At 36.6% G+C, this 24655-nt stretch overlaps 1 protein-coding gene across 1 annotated transcript in view; it reads right to left on the bottom strand.

The window, feature by feature from the left end:
* USP34 (ubiquitin specific peptidase 34) overlaps positions 1-24655 on the bottom strand; it is a 133059-nt gene that overhangs the window by 46103 nt on the left and 62301 nt on the right. The window contains 15 exon segments of the mRNA XM_030490276.1: positions 4661-4844; positions 8265-8385; positions 8485-8540; positions 9686-9790; positions 9993-10145; positions 11262-11386; positions 12328-12368; positions 13583-13665; positions 15026-15226; positions 16919-17005; positions 17299-17382; positions 17509-17631; positions 18428-18553; positions 19168-19377; positions 20497-20597. Coding sequence (XP_030346136.1) covers positions 4661-4844; positions 8265-8385; positions 8485-8540; positions 9686-9790; positions 9993-10145; positions 11262-11386; positions 12328-12368; positions 13583-13665; positions 15026-15226; positions 16919-17005; positions 17299-17382; positions 17509-17631; positions 18428-18553; positions 19168-19377; positions 20497-20597 — 1800 coding nt within the window.

The following is a 24655-nucleotide window of genomic DNA, read 5'->3' as shown; positions in this document are numbered from 1 at the left end:
CTTTGGGCTCCAAAGTGATTTGCTGTGTGCTCCAAAGCATTGCTCATGGCAAGTATCATCTCTCACACTTGTTCTGGTGGTAGTATTACACATAGTAATGGTCTTCCAATCTCTTCCTTTAAACTGAAGCTTGGTAAAACCACAACATAGCGTTTTCATTATCAAGCATCCATAAATTCTAAACATAATAAACATATGAAATTTGTTCTTATCATTTGTTTTTCAAGGCCAGGTTAAACAAAGCCTTGGGTGACATGGTCTAGTGTGAGGTGTCCCTGCCCATGGCAGGTGTTAAGGTCCTTTCTAACCCAAACCATTCTATGATTCCATACAAGCCAACCATAGCTCCCTTAATACTCGCACTGCCTAAACCACTGAGAACATACTTTTAACTCATCACATACCACACTTAGGAGCTCCCAAACATACACCAGTCATTCCTCCAGCACAAAAATTACTCAGTTTCTACTACCCATTCTCATACACCCCTATGTCACACTGAAATAGAGCAAAGCAAGCCTTTGCACCCACAGAGACAAGCTTCATGTAACAAAGCACAAATTTAGTATCAGAGATAACCACACATGATGTGAGACCTCCCCTTCCAGAAGAGAAGCTGGTTTCAGAATGACATATACTATAAAGGATGCCAGACTAGCAAAGGTCTTTTTGAGCAGTACAGAAGATGGATAGAGGCTTATCAGAGGTAAGACACAAAACTACAGTGAAATAAAATGGTTGGCTACACACAAGCTTGAATAAACTTGGGAACAGTTTTTATAGGAAGAGAAGGAATGTTTTTTACTGCACTTCAAAGCCATATATACACCAAAGAAATGTGTAATCTACGAGAAAAACAAGGGTGAGCAAGAAGGGAATTGCCTAGAGAATTAGGTTGAAACTACATTTTCTTTCCCTGTAAGTTTTCTATTCCTCTGTATTTCATACCAGATGTAGCAATCTGTTTCTTACAGTGTGGCACTAGACAGAGTCTTCTTAATAAGCCTTGTTCTGATATGGCTGCCAAGAAATTGGAAGAATGGGAAAGTTCTCCTCATCTGCCAGTCAAGAAGATGGTAACCAGACTAGACAAACCATTTGTAAGTGATTAGTAGTGCTTCTAGACACTGACAAGCTTCTCTTTCTAGCATCCCACGCAGGAGAATGGAATGGGCAATTATTCTTTTGAGCTGCAGAGGCAACTAGATGACACAAGCACTGAATTAGAGAGGAACTAATCCAGTATCCAAAGAAATTCTGCAGCTTTTCCTTGGTATGCAAGAAGTTTGACACAAAAACTTACATCTAGCTTTGCTATTCCTACCCAAAGATACCATTCTCCAAAAAGGCAGTGTCCCTACAAGCAATTCAGCTCTTCTATTGAAGTATATGTTCAGATACACAGAGAAAAAGGCAAAAAAAGTAGCCTGGATTCCTTTTGCAATCCACAAAAGCCACATGGGTTCAAGATTTGAATTTTAAATCCTTAATTATTTTGTCACAGATTAAAGGCTCATTAAGGATTCTTCTCAATTCACACTACCAGCTATAAATTCAGGAAACTATTTGGCATCCTCTGAACAGATCCTCACATCTTCAGAAACCAGAGCCACAAGATGTTCTGTTGCACAACAAATAAGTGTTGTAATCTTCATTTTGGCATTGGCATCAAAACAACTATTAGCCCTGCAGCTTCAAGAAGAGAAGGAAAAAGTTTTAATTCTTTTATTTCAACAAATCTCAGTCGGGTGACCTCATGTTACCTGGTTACATTGGGCTGATCGACCAGTTGAAACAAAGCTCTCCTCCACATTTACCCTCCTAAAATAGTAATTAGCATGGTAGAACACCACAAAATTCCCTCCTTTAACTGAAACCCTTAAATTGCGACATCTTAATTCACCCGTTCTGATGTAAGGACTCAGCGACTATCATGCTGCTTATAGTTCATCAAGTTGTAATTACAAAAAAACCCCAAATTACTACTTTATACTCCATGAGAACAGTCGGGAGCATCTTCCTACTTCAGTCTGACAAAGAGCTTTCAGAAATTTGACAAGGAATGTATCAGGAAGATTCTGTTTTCTCCACCCTGGGATTTTTAAGTGATTTGTCTTCATTTTCATAATGAAAACTTTCCTTCTTCCACATGGATCTTAACCAGAAAGGTAAATTTGAGCCTATCTTCTTTATTCCTCACTGTCGCAACAGAAATCAGCCGCTTCTCAGGAAAAGATAGAGAAACCTGTAACCAAACTTATAATATTCACATTCTGTTTTAAGCAAAAGAAACTTAATTTCTTCCTCTTTGAATGACTGTGTATGTCTCCCTGCTCCACCTTCTCATCATGCTTCTGCTCCAAACGTAACACCAGACACTATCTTAAACTTCCAGGAAGCAAAGCAGCTGGTCTTGTTTCCCTCCTTTGAACTGAATGCTTTTATTAGTCTCGGTCTTTGAAGCAAGCGAAACTCCAAAACGCTGCAATTTTATGAGCAACAACAGAGGGTATCTAAATCCCCTCTTTAGGAAGATCAGAGTCTGCATTAATTGTTAGCCCTGTTGAGAAGAGGAGGAAAAAAGACCACTGACTCAGTTACTTAGCAGTTCATCTCCTACAGTATCACATGCTGAAAATGCACGAAGGTCTTCAGTGAAAACCAGGTTCTGTGAAGTAGAAAAAAGCACCCAGGTCATTCTCTTCTTCCACCCATCAATGAAGGGAGCTCCATTAGTGGAAACAAGAAGAAAAATACTGCCAAAATCGAAACTTTACTACAACTACTTTACATTATTCATACTACTGTAAGTCTGAACAACAGTGTACAGCCATACATTTTAATATGAATGCCAGAATAGAGTCTTAGTAACAGTATTTTTAATTAGAGCTCTATTTTTTTTTATTATCTTTTTCTGTCCCAAGGAAAACAGACTAGAGATCCTTTAATAAGATGTTTTCCTTTTGAAAATATTTACTTTATTTTGCTGCATTAAATTAAAGCCATCTCATAAGAGCATCCTGACTCCAATCAGTAAGGAAGAAAACATGGTAGAATAGCAGAGACAGCAACTGGTGAGAACAGAGGACAACAACTGTATGAGTGGCAAGATCAAAAACTTCTACAATGAACCACAAAATGAAAATGTTAAAACCAAACTCAGGATGGGAACGGGTAATATTTTCCTTAATAGTTCTCCTAAGAAGAACAGAGAGACAGACCTACGACAAAGATTTTTAAAGACTAATAAGATTACAGAGGTAAGTGGAAAAATCCAGTTTTAAGCATCTTTGGATCACATCAGTGGAATAATAAGACTTTAAACAAATGAGGTATCAGAAGTCCTGTGTCAGTCGCACATCAGGAAGAGACAATGGCACTCTGCCAGTTGTAATAAAATTAGCATTCATGAAACTGAGATACACTGAATATGGAGCAGGAGCACAGACCAGATGGCTCTAGAGAACTCAGGAAGGAACAAAAAAATCTAGAGAAGAGTATTTGGAAGAAAGTAACAAGTGTGGTAGATGTGACAGAAAACTTCAGCACGTAGGAATTACTGGGGTTTGGAGTGAGAAAGATATTAACTGTGAAAAATGAATGATTGCACCCAGAGAGATACAGACAACCTCAGCAGCAGAAGGTGTACTCACAGCAAACAGAAATATCCAATATTTCCATAAAATATATTCTTCATACTATTTTCCCTGAGCACAGGAGACTTTAGAGTACAGAACACAAAACATTAATACGATCAGATTTCTCCTTTGCTTCCTGAATTGTGAGGTGCTAAATCGGTTCCATAGATTATAATACATTACAGATCCTCAGGTGACAGGAATTTAAACCAGGCATGTGAAAGGAAATCTATCAAGTTAAAAATGCATAATGAGAATTTGCAAATCAAAGATAAAATATTAAGTAACTTCAAATTCTGGTAATTTACATATTATACATAGGGATTGTGTTTCCAAAACACAGGAAGCATGAAAGCCAAGAGGCAGAACAAAATTGTATTAGCACTGTATGCAGACATGTGGGTACAGACTGAAGTCAACTGCAGAGATTAATCAGAGACTCTGGAAACACGATAGTGCTGTTAATAACCAACACACTTCAGTGTGGTTTATAGACTTTGGTTTATGCACAAACTTACCACATTTCTTCATGTTAGAAAGGGAAAATAGAAATTAAAATCCAGCACAAGCTGATGAAACATGGAAAATCCACTCTCACAATTATCTGTGAGGTAAGTTATTTGTGTGTCGGTGTCATTTAACAGGACACCATTCTTCAAATAACCCATAGTTAACAACAGATGATCTGAAAATCCTAGATGGGGTTAAAGCCACTCATTTGCTAAGTGAGCAAGAGATGCCAACATCTGCTCTGTGACACTGCTGTAAGTGATGGTGGATGAGCAGCAGAGCTACAAAGTGGAATTTTAAGAACAGTGTTAGTGGCAACAGTGTCTTGCTTCATTGCTACTTTTGGAAAGTGGGACTATTCAGTTTAATGGAAGTCCATATTACAAGTACACTAATATTTTCTCTACTGAACTTCATAAATCCAAAAATCCAAAACAAAACCAAAAGGAACAGAGAATGTTCACTGTGGAAAACTGGATACTCAAAATCTGTATACGAATGAAGGTTCTTACACTGCATGTGCTGTGCCATAACCCAGTTGTGGAGCAGCCTGTAGTTTTCCACGGACCCCTTTACCATTTCTACCAACAAGTCATAAGCAGCAGCCCTTGAAGAATGTGACTTGCATTTTGGCTGTTGCCTGTCTTTCAAACTTGGCAGCAAGAACAGAAGATTGAAGATGTCTCTCAGAAACTCCTGTAAAACAGTTCAATTGGCACATTTAGCAGTTTGAACACATTCTTAAAAGATAACAGTCATGTATTAACAATCTTCTAGAATCTTCTATAGACTTTCTCGACCTCTATGATTTACACAACTTTCTCACTTGTATACAAGCTCTGAATTAGAAAATTCAATAACTTTCTTTATACTACATAAAGTGCACTGTAACCATACTGTAGCCTAAAGAGAAACATGTCCAGTGAAAAAGAATGACCAGTTATGCTTGATTCATGATTGATTTCACAAACCACACACGTTTTTAGTAACTTTAAGACCAGTTTCTCCTAGTGAAAGACAGCACATAACCTTAATAACTCGATTTGAGTTTTATGAATTGCTAATTAACCTTAGAACACATACTAAATTATGTACCATGTGTACTGCAAGTGTATCTTTGTAATGTTTCATGTTTGGAATATTAACTGAAACATAAAAGGCATGATAGCTGTGCCCAGCCAGGCTGCCTTTGGATGATAAATGCTTATTATACACTTATTTATCTTTACTGTCCCAGATTAATACACTAAGTTAAATTACTACACTAAAACAACAAGATCGATCTGTCTGAACTTCAGTACCTCCTTCCACAACCACAGCACCTTCAAAGAAGTGCAGAATGGTGAAAAGGCCAACTTTCAGATATGAAGTGAACGTTTATTAGTAATTTCAGTGGTACAATGACAGACCATGGAAGAAGAAACTGAGCAGAATTTATAAAGCAGCCTTTCGACGAACACCCATAAGCAACCAGCAATTCACGTGCACACTTTATGTCTAGGGCTGCTGATATGATCCATCACCTGCACTCTGCTGCTTCTGTAAAATGTCTGCAACCTTAACAAACTGTATTCAATCATTAAATCATATTAACAGTGTATCACTTTAGTTGTCCATATAATCAGACAATATATCCTCTACCTCTGCAGAATTTTCGTTGCGTCTTTCCCCCCCAAAGATGTTGATCTTGATTTTTTTAGGGACAAATTCTTCCCCATTTGCAGAGCACAAGTTGCCAATCCAGTTATTACACCTCATTCTACAATTCCTACACTGTAATTAATAAACTTCTTCCTGTATTTCCCTGCTCAGGTATATTCAATTATGAAGCCTTTAAATATTAAAAGGAAGGCTCTGCTGTACAATCTAAATTCTAAATATTTCAACAAATGGCCTTCTGCAGAGTACACAGCAAAAACACCATAAAAAGCCTTGTTCCAGTGTGCAGGGAAATTCCTACAGGTTTAGTATAAAATTATAGAATCACAGAATCATAGAAAATCTTACAACCAGGGTCTTATGGTTATAACTGAATAACATGGAATGGTCTTCTCCCTGCCAATATAGTTAAAGTTCTTTCAGATTTCTCCACACTCTGGAGAAAGAAAACATGTAGAATTAGAAGTAAATATATACCTGGTTTCTCGGTAGCTAGTCTGCATGAGGAATGCTTGTGGAGCAGAGTCTGATTCCTTTTCACTCCTAACCATACATTTCAGGTTCAGATGATTACAGCTCATCAGCAGACCAGCTGTATCTACTAAGCCACAGTCTAATCTACTCAGACTGTGCTCTTAGCTGCAGCCTTCTTCAAATAAGGTTTGTTAACACACCAGCCACCTTAAGGTGTCCCAGACCAGAAAAGCAGTAACTTCAGAGACCTGGGTCTATCTTTTTCTGATTAATACTTCCAATCTTGCGTTTGTACTCACTGAATTCTGACATGTTGGAGCAGGGAAGACAATGCTAGAGATCATTTTGCTCAGAGAAGGAATTAGCAGGGAAGAAAAGGCCCAGCAGAGCATCAGAATCCTGTGGGCAAGCCTAACTTATCTTCAGTATTTGCTAGTGTATTTCCCTGGCTATTTTTCCACCAGCCTTTGCTCAGAGAGAAGTGTGTGGTTTCACAACCTTGTTCTATTACGCTGAACACAATACAAAGCTCTTCACTAATGCACTTGATAATGCGCAGTTAATAAGTGTTCTTAATTGTACATAGAATTAAATTAATACTAGATCATGACTTGGTCTCAGAGAACGAACTAAGTCCTCCTGTCCCAGCAAAGCTAAGTTCTTTGTGAGCAGTTTGTTGTGGATACCACTCTGTTCACATTCATTCATTTTTCCAGTCACATTCCTGGTCTCCCTGTGATATACTACATACATGCAATATATTTTACATTCTGTATAATATCAATCCCCCTTACTTAAGCTTCCCTTTTGTTTTCTTCTTATACTTTCCACATATCCAAGCTACATAAATCTGATCTTTATGTACCTCTACTATTTGAATTTCTACATCAGCCTCCACGCTGCACTCTGTGAATTGAATTCTTGCTCTAATTTAATCTACAAGCTCTCCATACTGAAAAGACACTTATTCCAGGAGAATTACATAGTATTAGTCTGTTAAAATGCTGTTAGCAATGTAACTTTCTGTTAGGTAGTGCACAATGTGGACACTGTTAAAACTTTTGGTCAGTAAAACTACCTTCAGGGCCAGTTTTATGATAACAGACAAAGTAGACAGACAGGATAGATACAACCTAATTGGATATAGGGGACTCTTTTCCTGGTGAAACCTCACTAAAGGTTGAATCATAAGCTCCGAGCAGTCTACAGAAAAACCCATCAGTTTAAATCAGGTTTTACACCAGGTGAAAACACCACCACAAAGTTTTTATTTGGTTTTTATTTAATGGACAAATATGGCCTTGAAACACAAAGTAGAAATTTTTCAGCAACTTCCCCTGCTTGGCCACTTTCCCATCTTACAAGCACAGGTGGAATGCAATAGTCTTGTAGCAGCTGTATAGAGATATAGAGCTTAAAAGCTACTTTTAGATCACAACTGACCCAGGATCTGGTCAAAAAGCAGCTGTTGTTAATGACTTAAATCAGTTGATGCTGATCAATACTAAAAACATTTAAAGGCAATAAGTGAAAACAAGCAACATTTCAAGGATGCAAGAACTCTACCTTGAAATTTAATATGGTTATAAAGGAAAGGGACTGTATGCGCTACTTTTTAATATGGTTAGAGACAAGGAACAAGTTCTTTACTGTGAGGGTGGTGAGGCACTGGAACAGGCTGCCCAAAGAAGTGGTAAATGCTCCATCCCTGGCAGTGTTCAAGGCCAGGCTGGACAGAGCCTTGGGTGACGTGGTCTAGTGTGAGGTGTCCCTGCCCATGGCAGGGGGTTGGAACTGAATGATCTTAAGGTCCTTTCTAACCCAAACCATTCTATGATTCCATATGTGTTTTTATCCATCATCCTAAGGCTAGAAATATGATAAACTGAGCCCTGCAATCAAAATGGTGGAAAATAGGTGAAATGAAGAAAGTGCAGTACCAAGAGATGACACTATTTGGATCTCTTTGTGGTCTTTTCTTACCTGGCCTTCACGAGAAAATTTAAATGGTGGTTTGTGCTTAATAACACTTGTTGCAAGGCGAAGTAGTCCTGTAAGTCCATCATCTTCTATGTTGCCATCTTGATGATCAAGGATTTCTCTGCTATATATACACATATATACAAAGAAATGTTAAAACTCTATCCCACTAACAATAAATATAATGCAGCTTTCAAGAGAAATTACTGTTAGCAAACCTTACCTTCGAATGCAGTCAGCGAGATGTCTTGCTAGTGCATCTAAATCAAGCAGTGTTGTCTGATTAAAAATAAAGAAAATAGAATATAAATGGAAAATAATGATGAACTCCATGAATTACAACTTATAAGACTAGTCTGAAACTATGGTTATGCTTTCAGATGAAATTTTGTTATTGCACACAGGGACAATTAAAACTCATCTTTCAAGCACGCTTGCAACAATATTTTAATGCATTTTTATACAGAGATGAAACTGTTTTAAAATCAATGCAATACAGTTCAAATTAAGTAATATTTATTCTTTCAATTCCAGATCCCACAAATGTAATACCATACCCAAAGAAGTGGAATAGCACTATTTTAAAGAGAAATGTTTCATTGTTATTTCTCACAAGAACACAACAGTTTGTCGTCAGAAGGTTTACAAGTCCCATTAGCATTTCTTGCTGAGCAACATGCAGCAGCAGCAGGCAGAACTGTAGCCTGTAGCTAAGAGATTCAAGTAATAAAACAGAAATGGAAGGAAACTGAGCAGAGGAAGAGGGGTGGGGGGAACAAGGGAGCAAAATCTTTGCCTCTATTGAGAATATTCAGAGTCAGGAGAGGACAAGACTCTTCCGTTCTGGAGAAACTAGGATTAAGGTTTTATCTTCCTTCCCTTCCACACTCCTGCCACAAGTCTGAGAATGAACTAGAAAGATCTATGTAGGGCCATGAGCCAGCACAAGCAGTTGCAGAGTTTGCCCAAAAGGTAATTTAACCCTCTTGAAATGTTACAAGAGTTGTCAATAAGTTTTCTAACCTGTGTTAAGTGGCTGTTAATTGACATTTGTTCCTCTTTCAGCTTTAGTCAAATACTTGATTACCTTCTCCTTAGACCACATTGAAATTATCAACAGTGAATGTCAAGATATTTACAGTATTCCCAATGTCTGTCACCTTCACATAAGTTCATCCTCTTTGTGTATTACACCCATTCCCCCTTCTTGACTCTACAGGTTCAGTAACTGAAGCTTCCTTTGGCCAAGAACTACTAAATACACATCAGAGAGTAGGGAAAGCTGGGAGATGGAGAAGATCCAAGAGCTGTTCACAGCAGTTCACCATATCTTCAGTAAAAATGTCTCATACTGCAGTAAAAAGTGCTTTGAATACTCACATTTAAAAAAGCAAACATTCATGTGAATACAAAGCAAACCCTACCTGACTTGCATCTTTGACGTGTATGTTATCAATCAGTTTGCACAGCAGCCAAAAATATTCCTTACAACCTGGTCGCAGCACTGCTTCTTCTTCATAATCCTCTATCTGTGAAAAGAAATTGCTTTTGGTCTGAAGCACATCAGACAAAGGAACAAAAGACTTCATATCTCAGTGTATCAGAAACACTATGTCAGACGTAGTCAGATAATTTGTCTGACATGATAATGCTATCATTTTTCTTTTTGTATTAACAAAAGGAAGTTTAAATATATCTTTGACAAAATCCTGTTATTTCTTAAATCCTCACCCGGATTGGTTTCAGAGCTTGAGCATCAGGGAGAAACTTTAATAACGTTGATGCAGCCAGCAGCAAAAAGGATCGATTAATTGAGTCTCCTCCATCCAGACCAGAGAGAGATAACTTGTACAAACCATTGCAAGACTCGTGGCGAACAGCAGTCTTCATGAAAAACAAAAGAATTAAATGATTACAAACATAAATCAGAAGATTGTTTTCTTCTTGATGTTTCTTTCACATGTACGTAGTAAGCTCCTCTCAAAATCTATCATGTTATGCAGGGTAGAATATGTCTTCCTAAAAACACATATTACAAATAACATACATTTAAATTACTTGCATGAACATACAAAAGATACTGTTCCTAACAAAAAAGCTGATCTGCCTGTGCCCCTTGTCTCTCGAGTTATGTGTTTTCTACATTAAAGATAACAGCCAGTTACTAAATAGAAAACTAAGTAGTTACTAGAATAGAAAGTATTGCACATCTGTGCAAACTGAGGAAATCTATGTGATGCTTGAACCCAGCACTTACTCATTCCTAACTACATGGTTACTTGGTTTAATTTCCCTAGAAGAATTATTCTCTTCTTTCTGTTATTCCTTTTCTAAGAAAAGTATCCATAAACTCTCTCTAACCCAGCTTTGGAAGTTTGCACTCTTTGCCTTCCAGAGTTTTTAAACAGAGAGAGCATGTAAGCTTTTTCTGTGCTTGAGTAATAACGCAACAGATAATAATTGCCACATCATGTCCATATTGCACCTTTAAGCAATCACTAGTAAATACAAACATTTTATGCTGTGCAGATCTTCATGCAATTCAAGTTTTTCTTACATCAGAAAGAATTACTTCAAGCCAAGCAAAGATTTGGTAACAAACCAAATTTTATATTAACTCTCATTCATCTCCTTTTGTGATAAAAAGTAAAAGTGAAAAAGGAACATATAATTGGGGAAGCATATGTAGACTAATCCACATTAGATGGCATCACCCACAAATTTCAACAAATTACCATGAAAAAATTACCTTCACACAGAAGCCAAGAACAAAGACAAGAGTTTATACACTGGTTTGCAATCAACCACAAATGTGCCTTCTTACATGGTATTTTAACTGCAACAGATTACTTATACAGGATTGCAAGTCACTGAGTCAGATCCTGCCTACTTTTCTCAGGAAACAACATGTTTTGAATTTAATGGCAGCTTGAAACCGAAGTAAAGCTTGTTCCATATTATGCACTAATTAGTAATGCAATAACCTCTCGCTTAACATACCTCTGGAATAAGAAGAGTAAGTTTCTTCAGCCAGTCTTGCAAATGATCGCTGTCTGCCAGACTGGATTTCACCAGGGAACAGCAGTGAGCCCAACTCACCAAGAGCCACATTGAGTAATGAGTGACTGAAAGAAAACAGAGTAAATCACACTGTCACTAACAGAACAGGCTTTTCAGGGTGAAGAGTTGCATAGTTCTAGCACATATGACACATTTTAGTCATACAAATGTACAAGACTAAATCCTTACTGGCACATCAGATACAACCTAAACTCAGAATTTTACCAATATGCTCACTAAATACTGACTATCGTACTATCGATGGCAATTAAATTAGATTAACTATTACCAATCTTGGGCACAAAATTTTCTTGCCTTTCTTACTTCTTAAGCAGTGAGCTGGTAGTTTGCTAATGGGATGCATCATGTCTTAACATGAATATTTCCCTGGACTAACTTGTATATCTGCTCCTTTCTTCTTAAGGGCTAAAAGTAAGACTTTAGACATAGCATTTACTGAGAATTTGAGTTCATGGACATTAGCATCCACAGGACAGAACACAGTGGAAAAAAAGAAGACAATACATAAGCCTAACAGGACATACCTTTATTTATATACACCTATGATGTATTTTTGACAATTACTTTGACACAGACTTAATCTGACACAGGTCATCTAGACCTTTTGCAAGAAACCTCCAAAAAAGGAATAGACGGGGGAGCTCCAAGGAATTCTAGGCCCAGCATCATTTTTGTAAACCAGAATAAAGGTGACTATTGGTGACTCTATTATGTTATATATGCTGCTCTTTGAAAGATAAGTTGACAACTGGTTTTCCTACCACTACCAGCTCTTCTGAAGATGAAGGCTACAACAGTACAAAACTGCAATTCATATAAAACAGTTTCCAGAGAAGGAAAGCCAGGCAAGTCTTCTGGGACCTCTGTGTATTTCCACTTGGCATGTAACAGCCCCCACACTACCAAGGAACACAGTTTTATAGCTGTCTTCAATATGTTTTCACTACTGTTAGTTCATAACATATAGCTGTTTTGCAGTACTAACCTTCATGTCTTGATCTGTGATCAGACTGAGCTTTCAGCACCCTAAACAGAAAGAGGATAGAGCCGTTTGAACTTTGTCACAGACCATAACAGAGTATAACTTAGAAATACAAGTACACACAAGTAACAACACAGTTACTCTTAAGTACTCGCTAAGAAAACTAAAATGTTCATCTTAAAAGGATTAATTTCTTGAAATATTCAAAATAAGCAACAATATAGAACTATGAAAACCTTCAAGTCACCCCCTTAAAGCTTTACTGACTACAAGAAAGTAAAGAAAAAACACCCACAACCCCTTTATCTAAAAAAGAGATGTGAAACAGACCCAAGAACTGACCTAATACAGAAGAAACCTATTATTCTTCATAAAGAACTGCACTTGGAACAAACATTTGCAAGCTTCAGACAAACTTTACATGTTTCTATCTACTTGCATTTTTAGAAATTGCAGTAGAAGTTTATGCAACCAAAACTATTTACTGTATATATCCAAAATTACTCCTGCAACATAACTAGAGCTTAAAGTTAGGCACATTTGCAGGCTTGACTGGAAATGCTCTGAATGTCCTTAATAGTCTTAAAAATATGGTAAAACACACTGTCTGTTACTTGGAATCAAGTAATTCTACAACATCAAATGTAGCAAAAACCCCTGACCTCCCTACCATCAGGCTGACTCTCGATGCAGTTTTACAGAGAATTGCTTTTCTCAGGACAAAAGGCAAAAAGGACAAATATTTCTAATAGCCTGTTTCTGAAGGTAAAATTGTGCCTTCAGTACATGAACACTCACTAAAGCCATCAGGGTAATTTCAGCAGTAATTAGCTAATGTTATTAGGATGGGAAAAATCAGTCAAAACCAGCAGACGAAGAAGCAACTTAAAAGTTACTTTATTTCCATTTCTCCTTTACATTACTTTGAAATTGAGAATGCTAATTACTACAGAGAGAACAAAGGAACAGTTTTGCATGGGAATTTAGGAGAGCATAACACATATAGGCTGGTGCTCTATGTCTTATACACTGAGCATTGAGAGTTCTCACCACTCTCCTCGCTCTCACTCCTATAAGGGTATGATAAATACCAGACAAGGTGACCAAGAAAAGCAAGTCTAATGCCTACAGACCTACATTTCTGATATGGGTGTTAATGGGGACTACAACTGAAAGAGCTATTTATACTGTATTTAAAGCAGGGATGAAAATGTGCACACTTGATTAGCTTGATTACAAAAAAAAGAAGATATTGTACCTAGGTGCCAAGTTGTCATATGTATAAGCAACTGACATAAGTCGCTGAATCAAACTGGTTCCCTGGACAAGTACAAGAAACACCTTTAAAAATTGAAGTCAAAAGAAGAAAAAAAAAAAAAACAACAGTTAATATAACAACAAGCTTTTTGATCTGTTTTTAAATTATACACACTGTGTGAATCTAAAACAAACCCACCTGTGCAGAGGGAGGAAGAGCAGAAGACAAATCATAGCATCTCCATAGTTACGACACATATTGTTCTTATAAAAGCAGATCTAAAACCCTGTGTTTCATTGACTAAGTCAATATGCTAAAATGTAATTCTAGTTCTCTAAGAAAGACAATTTAATTTAATAGAAAAATCAATCATTTCTTCATTCCTTTAAGCAAAACCACAGCATTTTTTTAAAAAGAAAAGACTATTCACTTCTAAAAATCTTAGGCTTGAGGAGACAGGATTGAGGATGAGGTTGGATATATAAATTCCACCTGTCTCTGTGATCAACACATTTTATTGACTATACATTCACTTAAATTCTTCATCTTTACAGAACCTGACAGGCTACACAGCATTTTCAATTCCAAAAAGAAGGTCTTTTAAAGTATTTCAATAGCAAATCCACTGCACTCAAAAATATTCATCAATTGACAATTAAAAATTGAAAACCAGTAGCAGCACTTACAGCCAATGTTAAAAAATTTAATATATTTAATAATTTCCCTGTATCATCGTAGCTTTGGCAATTTAGGGATCTGTTTTCTCAAAACCAGATCTTAATACTTATAGAACAGTTAAGGTCTTTCCATGTATAACAATGATGAACACAACGCTCTCCTCCTGTTCACAGTTCAGATCTATCCTTTCTGGCACCACAGCTGGTCCTGTGCCCAAGGAGCAATGGGTTTGCAGTGAATGTATTTCTGATGCCAAAATACTACATTTGCTTCGTCAACATTAGGAAATTAGCATGCAGGGATGTGGTAGGAAAGTTCACAGTTTAGGTAATTCTACCATACTCTCTGATTGAGATCTCTCTCTCAATCAGAGATCTGTAGTAGAGTAAGTTATTTTAGGGTTTACTAAAGGAATTGAAAATGGATGCAGTGAGCATGGGGACAGCCCATATAACAGGTTACCATAAAAAAAAAAAGGAGTAATTAATTTAGAAAACAAAATCTAACAAATAGGGATAAAGCACTGCAATTCTGAATTACTAATTCATGTGATCACCAGTCAACAAAACCCCTTTTGGTTGCAGCTTTTAAAACTGCCAGGTTTAAAGCAATTAAAATACTTTTTAGAGGAGAAAAACGTGTAGGATCTAGATTAATATTAGTAACTTTTCCACTACATTATTTTACTACCGAAATAAAGGCTTCACACAACAAAGCAGTCATTTTTCTGAAGTTCACAAATTTGGGACACCGTTTATCTCTTACCTCTGTTAAACGAGGTATGTGAAGGCCCTTTGCATGGTCACTTGCAGTCTTCCTTGATTTGCCTGGCCATGTTCTCTTCCTGTGACTCTCTGCTACACCAGACCAGGCAAAGACATCGTGGTAAGCTAAATCCAGATCTGAAGGATCAACTGCAAACTGGCATATCAGCTTCAGCAAGCAAGCAAGACAGTCTAGCTGCCACTGTGGATAAGAAGAAAATGAAATGTTATTCTTTTCAGGGATTTATTTTACAAATAATCCTGTGCCTACTATGGGTTTGAAATGAAAAGCTTAAGTGAGGTATAAACAGCTAGAACTAAGTGGCAAAACCTCATGAGAATAGACACCAAAGTGGAAGGGTATTTAAAAAAAGCTTTGTTAGAATGAAAACATTTTCATGACCTACTCCTATTAAAAGGTGCATTCAAGACATTCTATTATGCAGTGCATGATATCACACAGAGGAGGTAAGCTCAATAGCTAAGAGCCTTTCCTGCATTGTATTCAATGATAGCACAGGGTTTAAAGTATGGGACACAGAAGTGCTTTCAAGCTGAGTGTTATTTAACCATGCAGAGACAGAACTACCATTTTGTATTGTAACATCTCTTGTCAGATGAAAACCACTCATTCATTCAGTAACTCTTGAGATCAATTTTCACAGTGCTCAGCTGTGTGGCTACGACCAAACAAGCACCTGCTCAGCTCCACCAGAAGAAGGTGTGTTATGAGAGTGAAACTGACAATAATCATAGAATGGTTTGGGTTGAAAAGGGACTTTCAAGCTCCTCTGGTTCCAACCCCCTGCCATGGGCAGGAACACAGTCCACTAAACCAGGTTGCTCCAAGCCCCGTCCAACCTGGCCGTGAACACTGCCAGGGATAATACAAGAGAGCACCATGTCACAGCATTTGTTATAGCATTGAAATAATTAATTTTAGAACAAATACATCAAAATTAGTTAGAAACTATCAAATTTTTGATAAAGACTATACCTGCCTTCTTTTTAGCACTTCAGTAACTGTCACCAGTTTTATACATACATGTGTATGCTTGTGCAGACACTTTTTTATGTATCTATGACTAAGAGCTTGAGATATATAATTTTTTTAATCAGATGCCATAGAATTGAAAATAAAAGAGAAAAATTAACTCCATCTCTAATATAAAAAAGTTTTTATTATGGTATGAATTTAGCTCAAGCTAATTAACAGAATAATGATGAAAAAGGTATTATATAAGAATGACTAATAATGTTCATCATTGAAAAGTGTCTTTATTGACACCACAGCCACAATGCTACCACTTTTGTCACAGTGCCAACAAGGGGAAATGGTATTTCTTTGGCCTCTTCAGAGAGAAAGATAATTAAGAGATTACTGCTTTTAAAACAGACTATGCTAAAAGTTTCCAAATAATAACCTTCCCTGAAACAAGCAGGAAAAAGGCAAAATAAAGCATCCTCTCCTTGTTTGGCAGATTATGACTTTGTTAAAGAAGTGGGAGATGCAATAGTATTATCAATGCAGCTGCAATCAGCTGTAAAGATGGAACACAGTTTTTGCTCTAAGTTGTTCCCATGATCTACAATTTTATGTTCTACAAACTAGATTTTTTAAGACTGGGCAAAAAATTAAACCAAAACTACACAGAAATACAAAGGGTGGTTTTAAAATATAAAAAAGCAGAAGTATGAAGATTTTTTTTAAAGAAAAGAAATTCTTTTGGGAATAGAAAATATTCAAGAAAAAGATGCTATTGCATAGACTCTGGTGGTTTCAATTACAGAATTCATTTATTTCACTTATTACAGAAAAGTAACTATAACAAAGGCAGAAGGAAACGAAAGCCTTAACAAATGACAGCTCTGTCATTCTGGAATGAACACCTACCACAGTCCACGATTCTTGTTCTTTAGGCTCGAGGATTCCAGAATTGAAAATTTCTAGTAACTGTTGGAGCCCTCCAGCAGCAACAAACTGTAAATATAGTATGGAACCAATGTGAGAAAAAGCCAGCACAGAAATATCACGAAGTTCAGTCATATACCAATCTAAGCTTTATAAATACATAAATGATAAACTATTCACCTGGGTATTTTATGAAAAGCAAAAGAAATTTACAGGCTTGATAACACAGAAAAAATTAAAATGTTAAACCTAAATCTGAGATCAAAAACTCTAAGATAGATAATGTTTTAAATGGGTTTTCATTTTATATCTTCTTGGAAAAACTATACTTTGTATCACAGAATACTGTAGGAAAATCAAACCTTGCAGCTCCACGTGTTTTTACTATTTTCTATCTGATCTTCACTCGAGTCATCAGAGTCTGGGTAAAGATCACTGTAACTTCCCTAAAGATAAACAAGAACAATTTGTTGCAAAAATAGTTATGGAATTAAAATACTAAAAATCAACTCCTCAATCTACACTTTGCTTCAGAATGAAAACCACATATTCTGTGCAAGAAACTCTATTACCGTAGATTCGCGTCTTATTCTCCTGTTGGGCTTTCCCAAAGCTTCAATAATTTCCAGGGCATACAAAAGTTTATGGGCACTTTTTATTCGCAGAAGATCCTTCCAGCTAAAGCCATCATTACCCTTAAAAGATTCAAAAAGACAGAAAACAATTAACACAATTATATGCAATGCTGAGCTATCTAAAAAATGCAAAGAGAGGATTTTTAAATTGACATGAACAAAGTATTTGGGTTTTAATTTAATTTATTATTTGAAATGAAGAAATTTCAAGCGTATTTCTACAGATGATTAATGGTTTGAATAATGTGCATCCCACAATGAAATTTGAGTACACCTCCAATGTTATTATAAGCTAAGCTACACACAATTTTAAAGCAGAGGAAGCCAAATGTTACGGTCTAAATTGTAATTCCCACCAATATTTTGATACATGTCCATAAAGATCCACAATATCTAACAACTGTTAATATGTAATTTCAACAACTTCAAAAGAGGCAAAATTTTCATCTATGGGGCAAGAAATCAACTAGGTAAGTAGTTGATTTGAACTTATAGAACAGAGTACCAAAGGATTACTATCACAAGAGTCATAATGTTAAAGCAAGGCTGCAGATGAAGAAAGCTGCTGTTTCAATTCTAGCCAAAACATTGTGACAATTAGTATTGATTATTCTTTTCATTTATTCAATAGTTTTTTAAAAGGAATCATGAAAACAAATTTTGAGAGCTAAATGACATCTCTCTTTAGTTTCATATGAGTTATTAGGTTTTTCTATTAGGTTTACGTAGGTCTCCGCATACTTAACATATATACAATTCAACATTCCTATTTGGGAAAAATTCAACTAAACCACTAAACACTAAAACAGCCACATAAAATAAAGATAAACATATAAAACAAGCATTCTTTGTTCACCTGCTCATCTGAAATATTCTGGAATGCCTGCAACATATTAGGGCACGTTGGCAGAAGCATTAACAGCTCCCAGACTCGTCTGGATAAGTTTTCTGCATGGAGATGGAGTTCCTCACACCTTGCACTCTGACAAACCATAGAACAACCATTTTTATTGTGAATTTCAGCGTGAAAATAAGATTTCAAAGTCACAAAATGTATTTATTCTTAACGAACAAGATGTTTCCTATCTCATGCAAATCTATAAATAGAACATGAAGAAGAACTGAAGTCTCACTGAACCTGCAAGAAACTAAGTGACATCTACACATTTGGAATATTGGAGCGTAAATAAAACTTGAAAATAAGCTACTGGTTCAAATAAATAGTTATTTAATCTCCCACAAGCTAATGATGGCATATAAGACATACAGCTTGAGTTTTTGCAATGAATACCTTTACAAACCTTTCTTCAAGCCAATTCCCATTATTAGTCACCACATCTATTTAAATAATCAATATTCTTTTTAAGAACTAATTTTTTATAGCTTCTACTATTTAGAACATTTAAAATAAATATATCAGAACAATGCTGTTAAAAAGATCAGAAACATCATAGTAATGGTTATACCATATGTGAAATGTGAATCTGCAGGCAATAAACATATCTAGTGACTGGACAGAGTACACAGGAGGAGGCTAGATAGGAAAAATAGATGCAATAAGACTTAAATGTAATTATTCTAATAAAATTAAATTACCTCACTATCTTCCATAGCCACTTCTCCAGAAGGAGGCTTGAAAGAGGCAAGCATCTCTAACAAATCAAAAAGGGTGGTAAGATGAGGTTCTTGCAGGAGTAAAAGCATTGGAATGTTGTCCTTCTGAGGAGGAGGTAGGCAGGATGCTGGAAGCTGAACACCTTCACCCTTACGTTCTCTCCTTGGTGCACCCAGAGATACAAACACCATCTAGAAACAGAGGGAAACAACAAGGAGGAGAGAGACAACTTTAAAAATGCATATGATCAGCCATGGAATGTTTTCAACAGGATCACTATTAAGAGCTTAAAGACTACATCAATATCTTTGCGGTCAAATCTTTACTGAGCAGCATTCTGAGCAACTGCTATAATTAAAGCTTGTTTTTTCTTTCACTTAAGGCATTCCTGGGGTGGTTGTATGTACTTTTTGCTGCTGCTACAGCAGAAGGTCCTGCTTCCTCCCAAGTTCTGCAGACGTAAGAATTCATCTGATTGCACCATAGTTCAATTGTGCAAAAATGATCTATGTTAATAGGAAAAAAAAAAATGCTTTAAAACCTGCTTTTGTTTTTGAATTAACCCAATTCATTTAGCAAAAAGAACTGACAAAAAATTGAAGACATAGTTCAACAGATCATCCGATGTGGAACCGCAAGAGTCAAGATAGACTTAACTGCTACAATTGCTAACAGCCACTAATAATCTTTCTAAAAGCATGTTAGCAGATCCTTGAAGGTGTACACTATGAGTTTCGTTTTCCTTTAGATAGAAAGAACGTGTGTGATGGTCTGCCAGTAAGTTTTGTTACAGTCCCACCTCCCTAAAACAGTCATGATGTCATTCAACACTTAAACAAATCCGCTCAGGCTTCACACTTATGAGGAGACCACTCTAATAGGAGCTCTGAATTGAGATAAGAATTACAGATGAGCACTGAAAAAATGCTCCTGTGAAAGGAGAGAGCTAGTCACTGCTTCTATGGAATCTGTGTTCAACAATTCAGACAAAACATGCACATTTGATTCTGTTTTCAGTCATCCCTTTTTTTCCTTGATGAATGAAAATCCTGCATTTTTTCTTTTATTCCTTGAGTTTTCTCATCTGCTCACATAACCAGAATTAGGCTTTTAAAATTGCTAATTAAAGACTGACAGCAGCAAGGACTGACAGCATCAGTTTCAGCTTGCAGGAGGCACGTACTGGATGGCATGCAACAACTGGTTTCAGGTAAGTACTGGATGCTTTGTCTTGATGCTCAACTGCACAAGACAAAAGCAGCATATCGACCATTCTTTTTCAGCAACTGCTATCTATATGCTGGTAATACCTGCATATCCTTAAAGCCCAATTCATGAAGTGTTTTTTCATCATAATCAGTTGTCAGTTCATGCCCAGATGAAATCATTCTCACAGGTCCCATGAGGCCGCCTAGGACAAAAACATAATTCAGTGAATTTCTGGAATCATGGTTTCATTTTCTACTCAAAGTGCTAAGACTTATTTTTAATAGTCTACTCCTCAGTAGCAATTACAACAAGGCAAAAAGTTCATGCAATTTCCTTAAGAAATTATATTACATTAAACTAGATTACTTGCATGTATTCAGAAATAACCTTTCCCATAAAAGTCCACCCAATCTTGTAGTGAGAAGTGTTCACAATACAGATTAAAACACGTCTTCCATATTTTGTAGTAATTTATGCTATGCCAGAGAAGGATAATGGAAAATAATTGTGATCATCCACAAAATCCCTTTGTATCACATACCTGTGATAAAGGCAGCAAAGGCAAAGAAGCAGTGATTAATCTTACTTAAATGTAAGTCTAAAGTAAAGATGTCATATACTCAAAAAGGAGAAGCTGAGAACAAAGAATTCTCAACACTGAACAAGAAATCTGAACAATTGAAAAATTGAGAATTAAACTTCATTTGGTGCAGAGAATCGAGCAGTTACCAAGAATCAGAATGCACAATGACTTTATAACTCAAGAGTGTTCATATAGTTCTAATCAAACTCTGGTACACAAAGATATTTGTCATGGACTGACATTTGCTGTGCTTTTCAGCCATTGTTCTCACAAGTACGCTCTTCCTTCATTGTACACAAGTACACTAGGCCCTGCTCCTCCACACCAGTGAAAAGCATATATATTCTATCCCATTATACTTCAACATTGGGATTTCAGTGAGGCTTCTGCAGAAAAGCCTGGTTTTTGAACCTCTTGCAGAAATCCTGGGAAGTACTCGGAGTTCTGTAACCTGAAAATGCTTCAAAACAGTCTATTACCTGGCTATGGGAACACAGTATTCAAAGACATGGGTTAAAACAAAAAGCCTATGTATACTTAATTCTTTCACTATCATGAAGACATACACGCTGTGGTGCTTTCCCAAACCAGCTGAGATATGCACACAAGTGCTGACATCTCCAAACTAGAGCAGGCCAGTGAGATGTACATACAGAAACTTTGATGGGACTGCCAGATAAATGGAGGTATCAGTCAAATACATATATATGATCCTCAAATCCTGCCCAAACAAAATTTCCAGGATGTTCTTGGGAAAACCTGGATAGACAGCAGCCCTCCAAAGACATCTGTCAGTTAGCAATAAAACCATGAAGGTTTTATATAGAGTTGGGAATGATTTCACATATCTATCACTGTTCCCATCCTCCCCAAGTGGCTGCTTTGAAACTTATCAATGCAGTCAGACAAAATAATTTCCAAGTGATAAAGGCAGGCAAACACATCATCCACAAAAATAACACAGCAATCTACCATCCTCTGCACCTCAGCAAACTACTAACAGGTTTCAGAAGAGAGAATACAACAAACAACCTGAAGGAGAAGCAAATGCAATCTCATGTTTCACTGAGCAATGCAGATTTCAAATGAGCAAAAGATGTTACAAAAGGTACTGGAACCTCAAAAGAATTATGTGGTAAAAGGAAAAAAAAAACCAAGTTATTGTAGTGAATAAGAACTAAAAGGAACATTTACTAAGTGTGACTGCGTCTACTGCTTACAGATACACTCCCAAAGTTTTGGCTAGTGTTCTTGGAGGGCTCCTTGACAGAAGCATGATGATAAAAGCCTCAAAAATGTATCTGTAACTAATAAATGCTTTAAGGTTCTTGTAGCCCATCTCATGACCTGCAGCTTCATTTTCCAAACTAACAGTTACCTCACCTCTGTAACAATCTGTTTAACATTAACTTTCAGTGTCTCCGCATTCTCAAACTAAATATCTTTCTAAGACAACAAGTGTTAGATGTGACTGGTATCACGTCACACTTGCCATCAGTTCATGAATCCCAAGAGCAGGAAAATGAAAATAACCCTCTGTGCAAAGCAGCTGGAAAGGAAACAGTCAACTACACAATGATGAAAAGGGAGGCTAAGAGAAGGGCTGAAGGAGGCCCAGCAGCCTAAGAAAGTGCCAGGTCCAGTTAACACCGCATGAAACAAACAAGTTAAAAAGTGCAAGCCTAGAATTCCAAGAGTCAAAAGTTGATACAAAAATTCTGTTCTGTTGGAAACCCACCTGAGAAAACAAGTACAAATCAATTGAGGACAATGAGATTTAGCTCTGTAAGGACAAGATGAGAAAAAATGGTACTCTAATGTCGCAAGCCTTTAATTTTCAGGTTCCTACCCAGGAATTGTTTTTTTGTTGTAGATTAACTAATACGGCTGTATTAAAATGGACATAGTAAAGGTCACCGAGACAGAAGTGTGCACTATGTACCTTACAACACACATCTCCGATGATGCAGAATGACCCAAGTTTCTAAGTGTAAACAGTCAATACACTGAGCAATAATTCAGAAGGATCTTTGTGACCAACAAAATGTTATTAAAAGTCACTTTTTTTTTTTAAATCTATACAAAACAGTCCCCAAAATAGAGTATAAATGAGAAAAACTGCAGGTTTAACCACAAGTCTCAGTTTCAATCCTATCTTCTTCAAGATTAGTTGAAAAGTAAAGTAGAATATTCCAAACATAGGGTGGCATGCAGAGAACAATGCAGAAACACTCCTTCAGGAGTCTGGTTAATGAGAGGTTTAGCCTCTTGGTGGATTTTATGCATTTATCAGCCAACACAGGTATCAGTTACAAGACAAAGCACTAAGAGTCATTAAAACAGGTTTTAAACCTAGCAAAGGACACTGAGTTTATGAATCAATGGATACAAATGTTATGGTTCTCCAGTTTCCCATAGTTATGGTGGGTTCATAATTAGTTTAATAAACACAGAAAATATTAAAGCATCATCCACAAAAAGTGTACAAAATTATGGGTATCAGCACAGACACAAGACTTGGTACATATGTAACATGAATGAACTGTAGGACTGCAACTCTGAACTGTCTGTATCACATGTTTCTAAAATCCCAGCTATCACAAACATAAAAATTCCCGCTATGTGGGTATACTTGGTGGGAAATGAGATCCTTTCTTCACTGCAATGGCTTCTGATAAGTGGATGGAAAAGGGCTTCACAAAGAAGGAATGAAGATGTCTAAAATTCAGTCTGGTTTACTGACAGCGTATCTCATTAAAACATTTTTTGCATGTTGTTAAACTTTGAAAAGAAAGTCAGATCCGTGTTTATCCATACGCTAATGGTCAGTGGTGTTGGAAAAAGATACTCATGGGGGGTTGGAACTAGATGATCTTAAGGTCTTTCCAACCCTATGACAGAATTTGTTCAGATAATACGCATTACATGCAAACTCTTGCTCATAATGGGAAAGAAAGAACAAGAAAACCTTGAGGAGAAGATAATTCAGAAAACAGTAACGTTCTGAACAGCAGGAACTGATAAGAACACTATAATGTATACCATCAGCAGGATTTAGAAAACATCCTTCTCATAAAGGATAAACACTTCACTCAAAAACACATAAAGAAAGGGAACAACAACAGGATGCATATTCATCACACTTTAAGCAAGCAATGACCATCTCAGGAGCAAGGTGACATTTCAAATTAAGAGCATCAAACCAGGATGAATGATCATTTTTGCTACAGGGTGATCATAAATTAAAAAGCAGTTGTGGGAGTAAGGAAAATCTGACACCTGACTGGAATACATGTATGTGGGTTATAATGAATCTAAATTATAACTCCAAACTCTGAATCAATGACAGCCAGAAATGTTTGAAATTCAGTAAACATAGAATAGGTTTCTATGTAACAGAATCTCCAAACTACAGAAACTATTACGATCAATTAAAACAACGAGAAGAAAAAAAATATGGGGGAAAGTCTATTGGATCTTGGCTAGATCTAAGGACTTTTGGCAGATTTACATTTTCTTTGTTATTTCAAATAAATCATAGCACTTAAGAAACTATTAATTAAAAGTCAGGGTGATGTTAACGATAATTACAGCAAGAAGAAAACAAAACATAATGCTTGCTTATTTAGGATATTTGGGGAAGAAAAAGAGCATAATCTTCCAAGTTGTAAATGGAT

The sequence above is a fragment of the Strigops habroptila genome, chromosome 6 (assembly GCF_004027225.2).
Source record: "Strigops habroptila isolate Jane chromosome 6, bStrHab1.2.pri, whole genome shotgun sequence".
NCBI classification, from domain to species: Eukaryota; Metazoa; Chordata; class Aves; order Psittaciformes; family Psittacidae; genus Strigops; species Strigops habroptila.
This window is presented reverse-complemented; position numbering and strand designations above follow the sequence as displayed.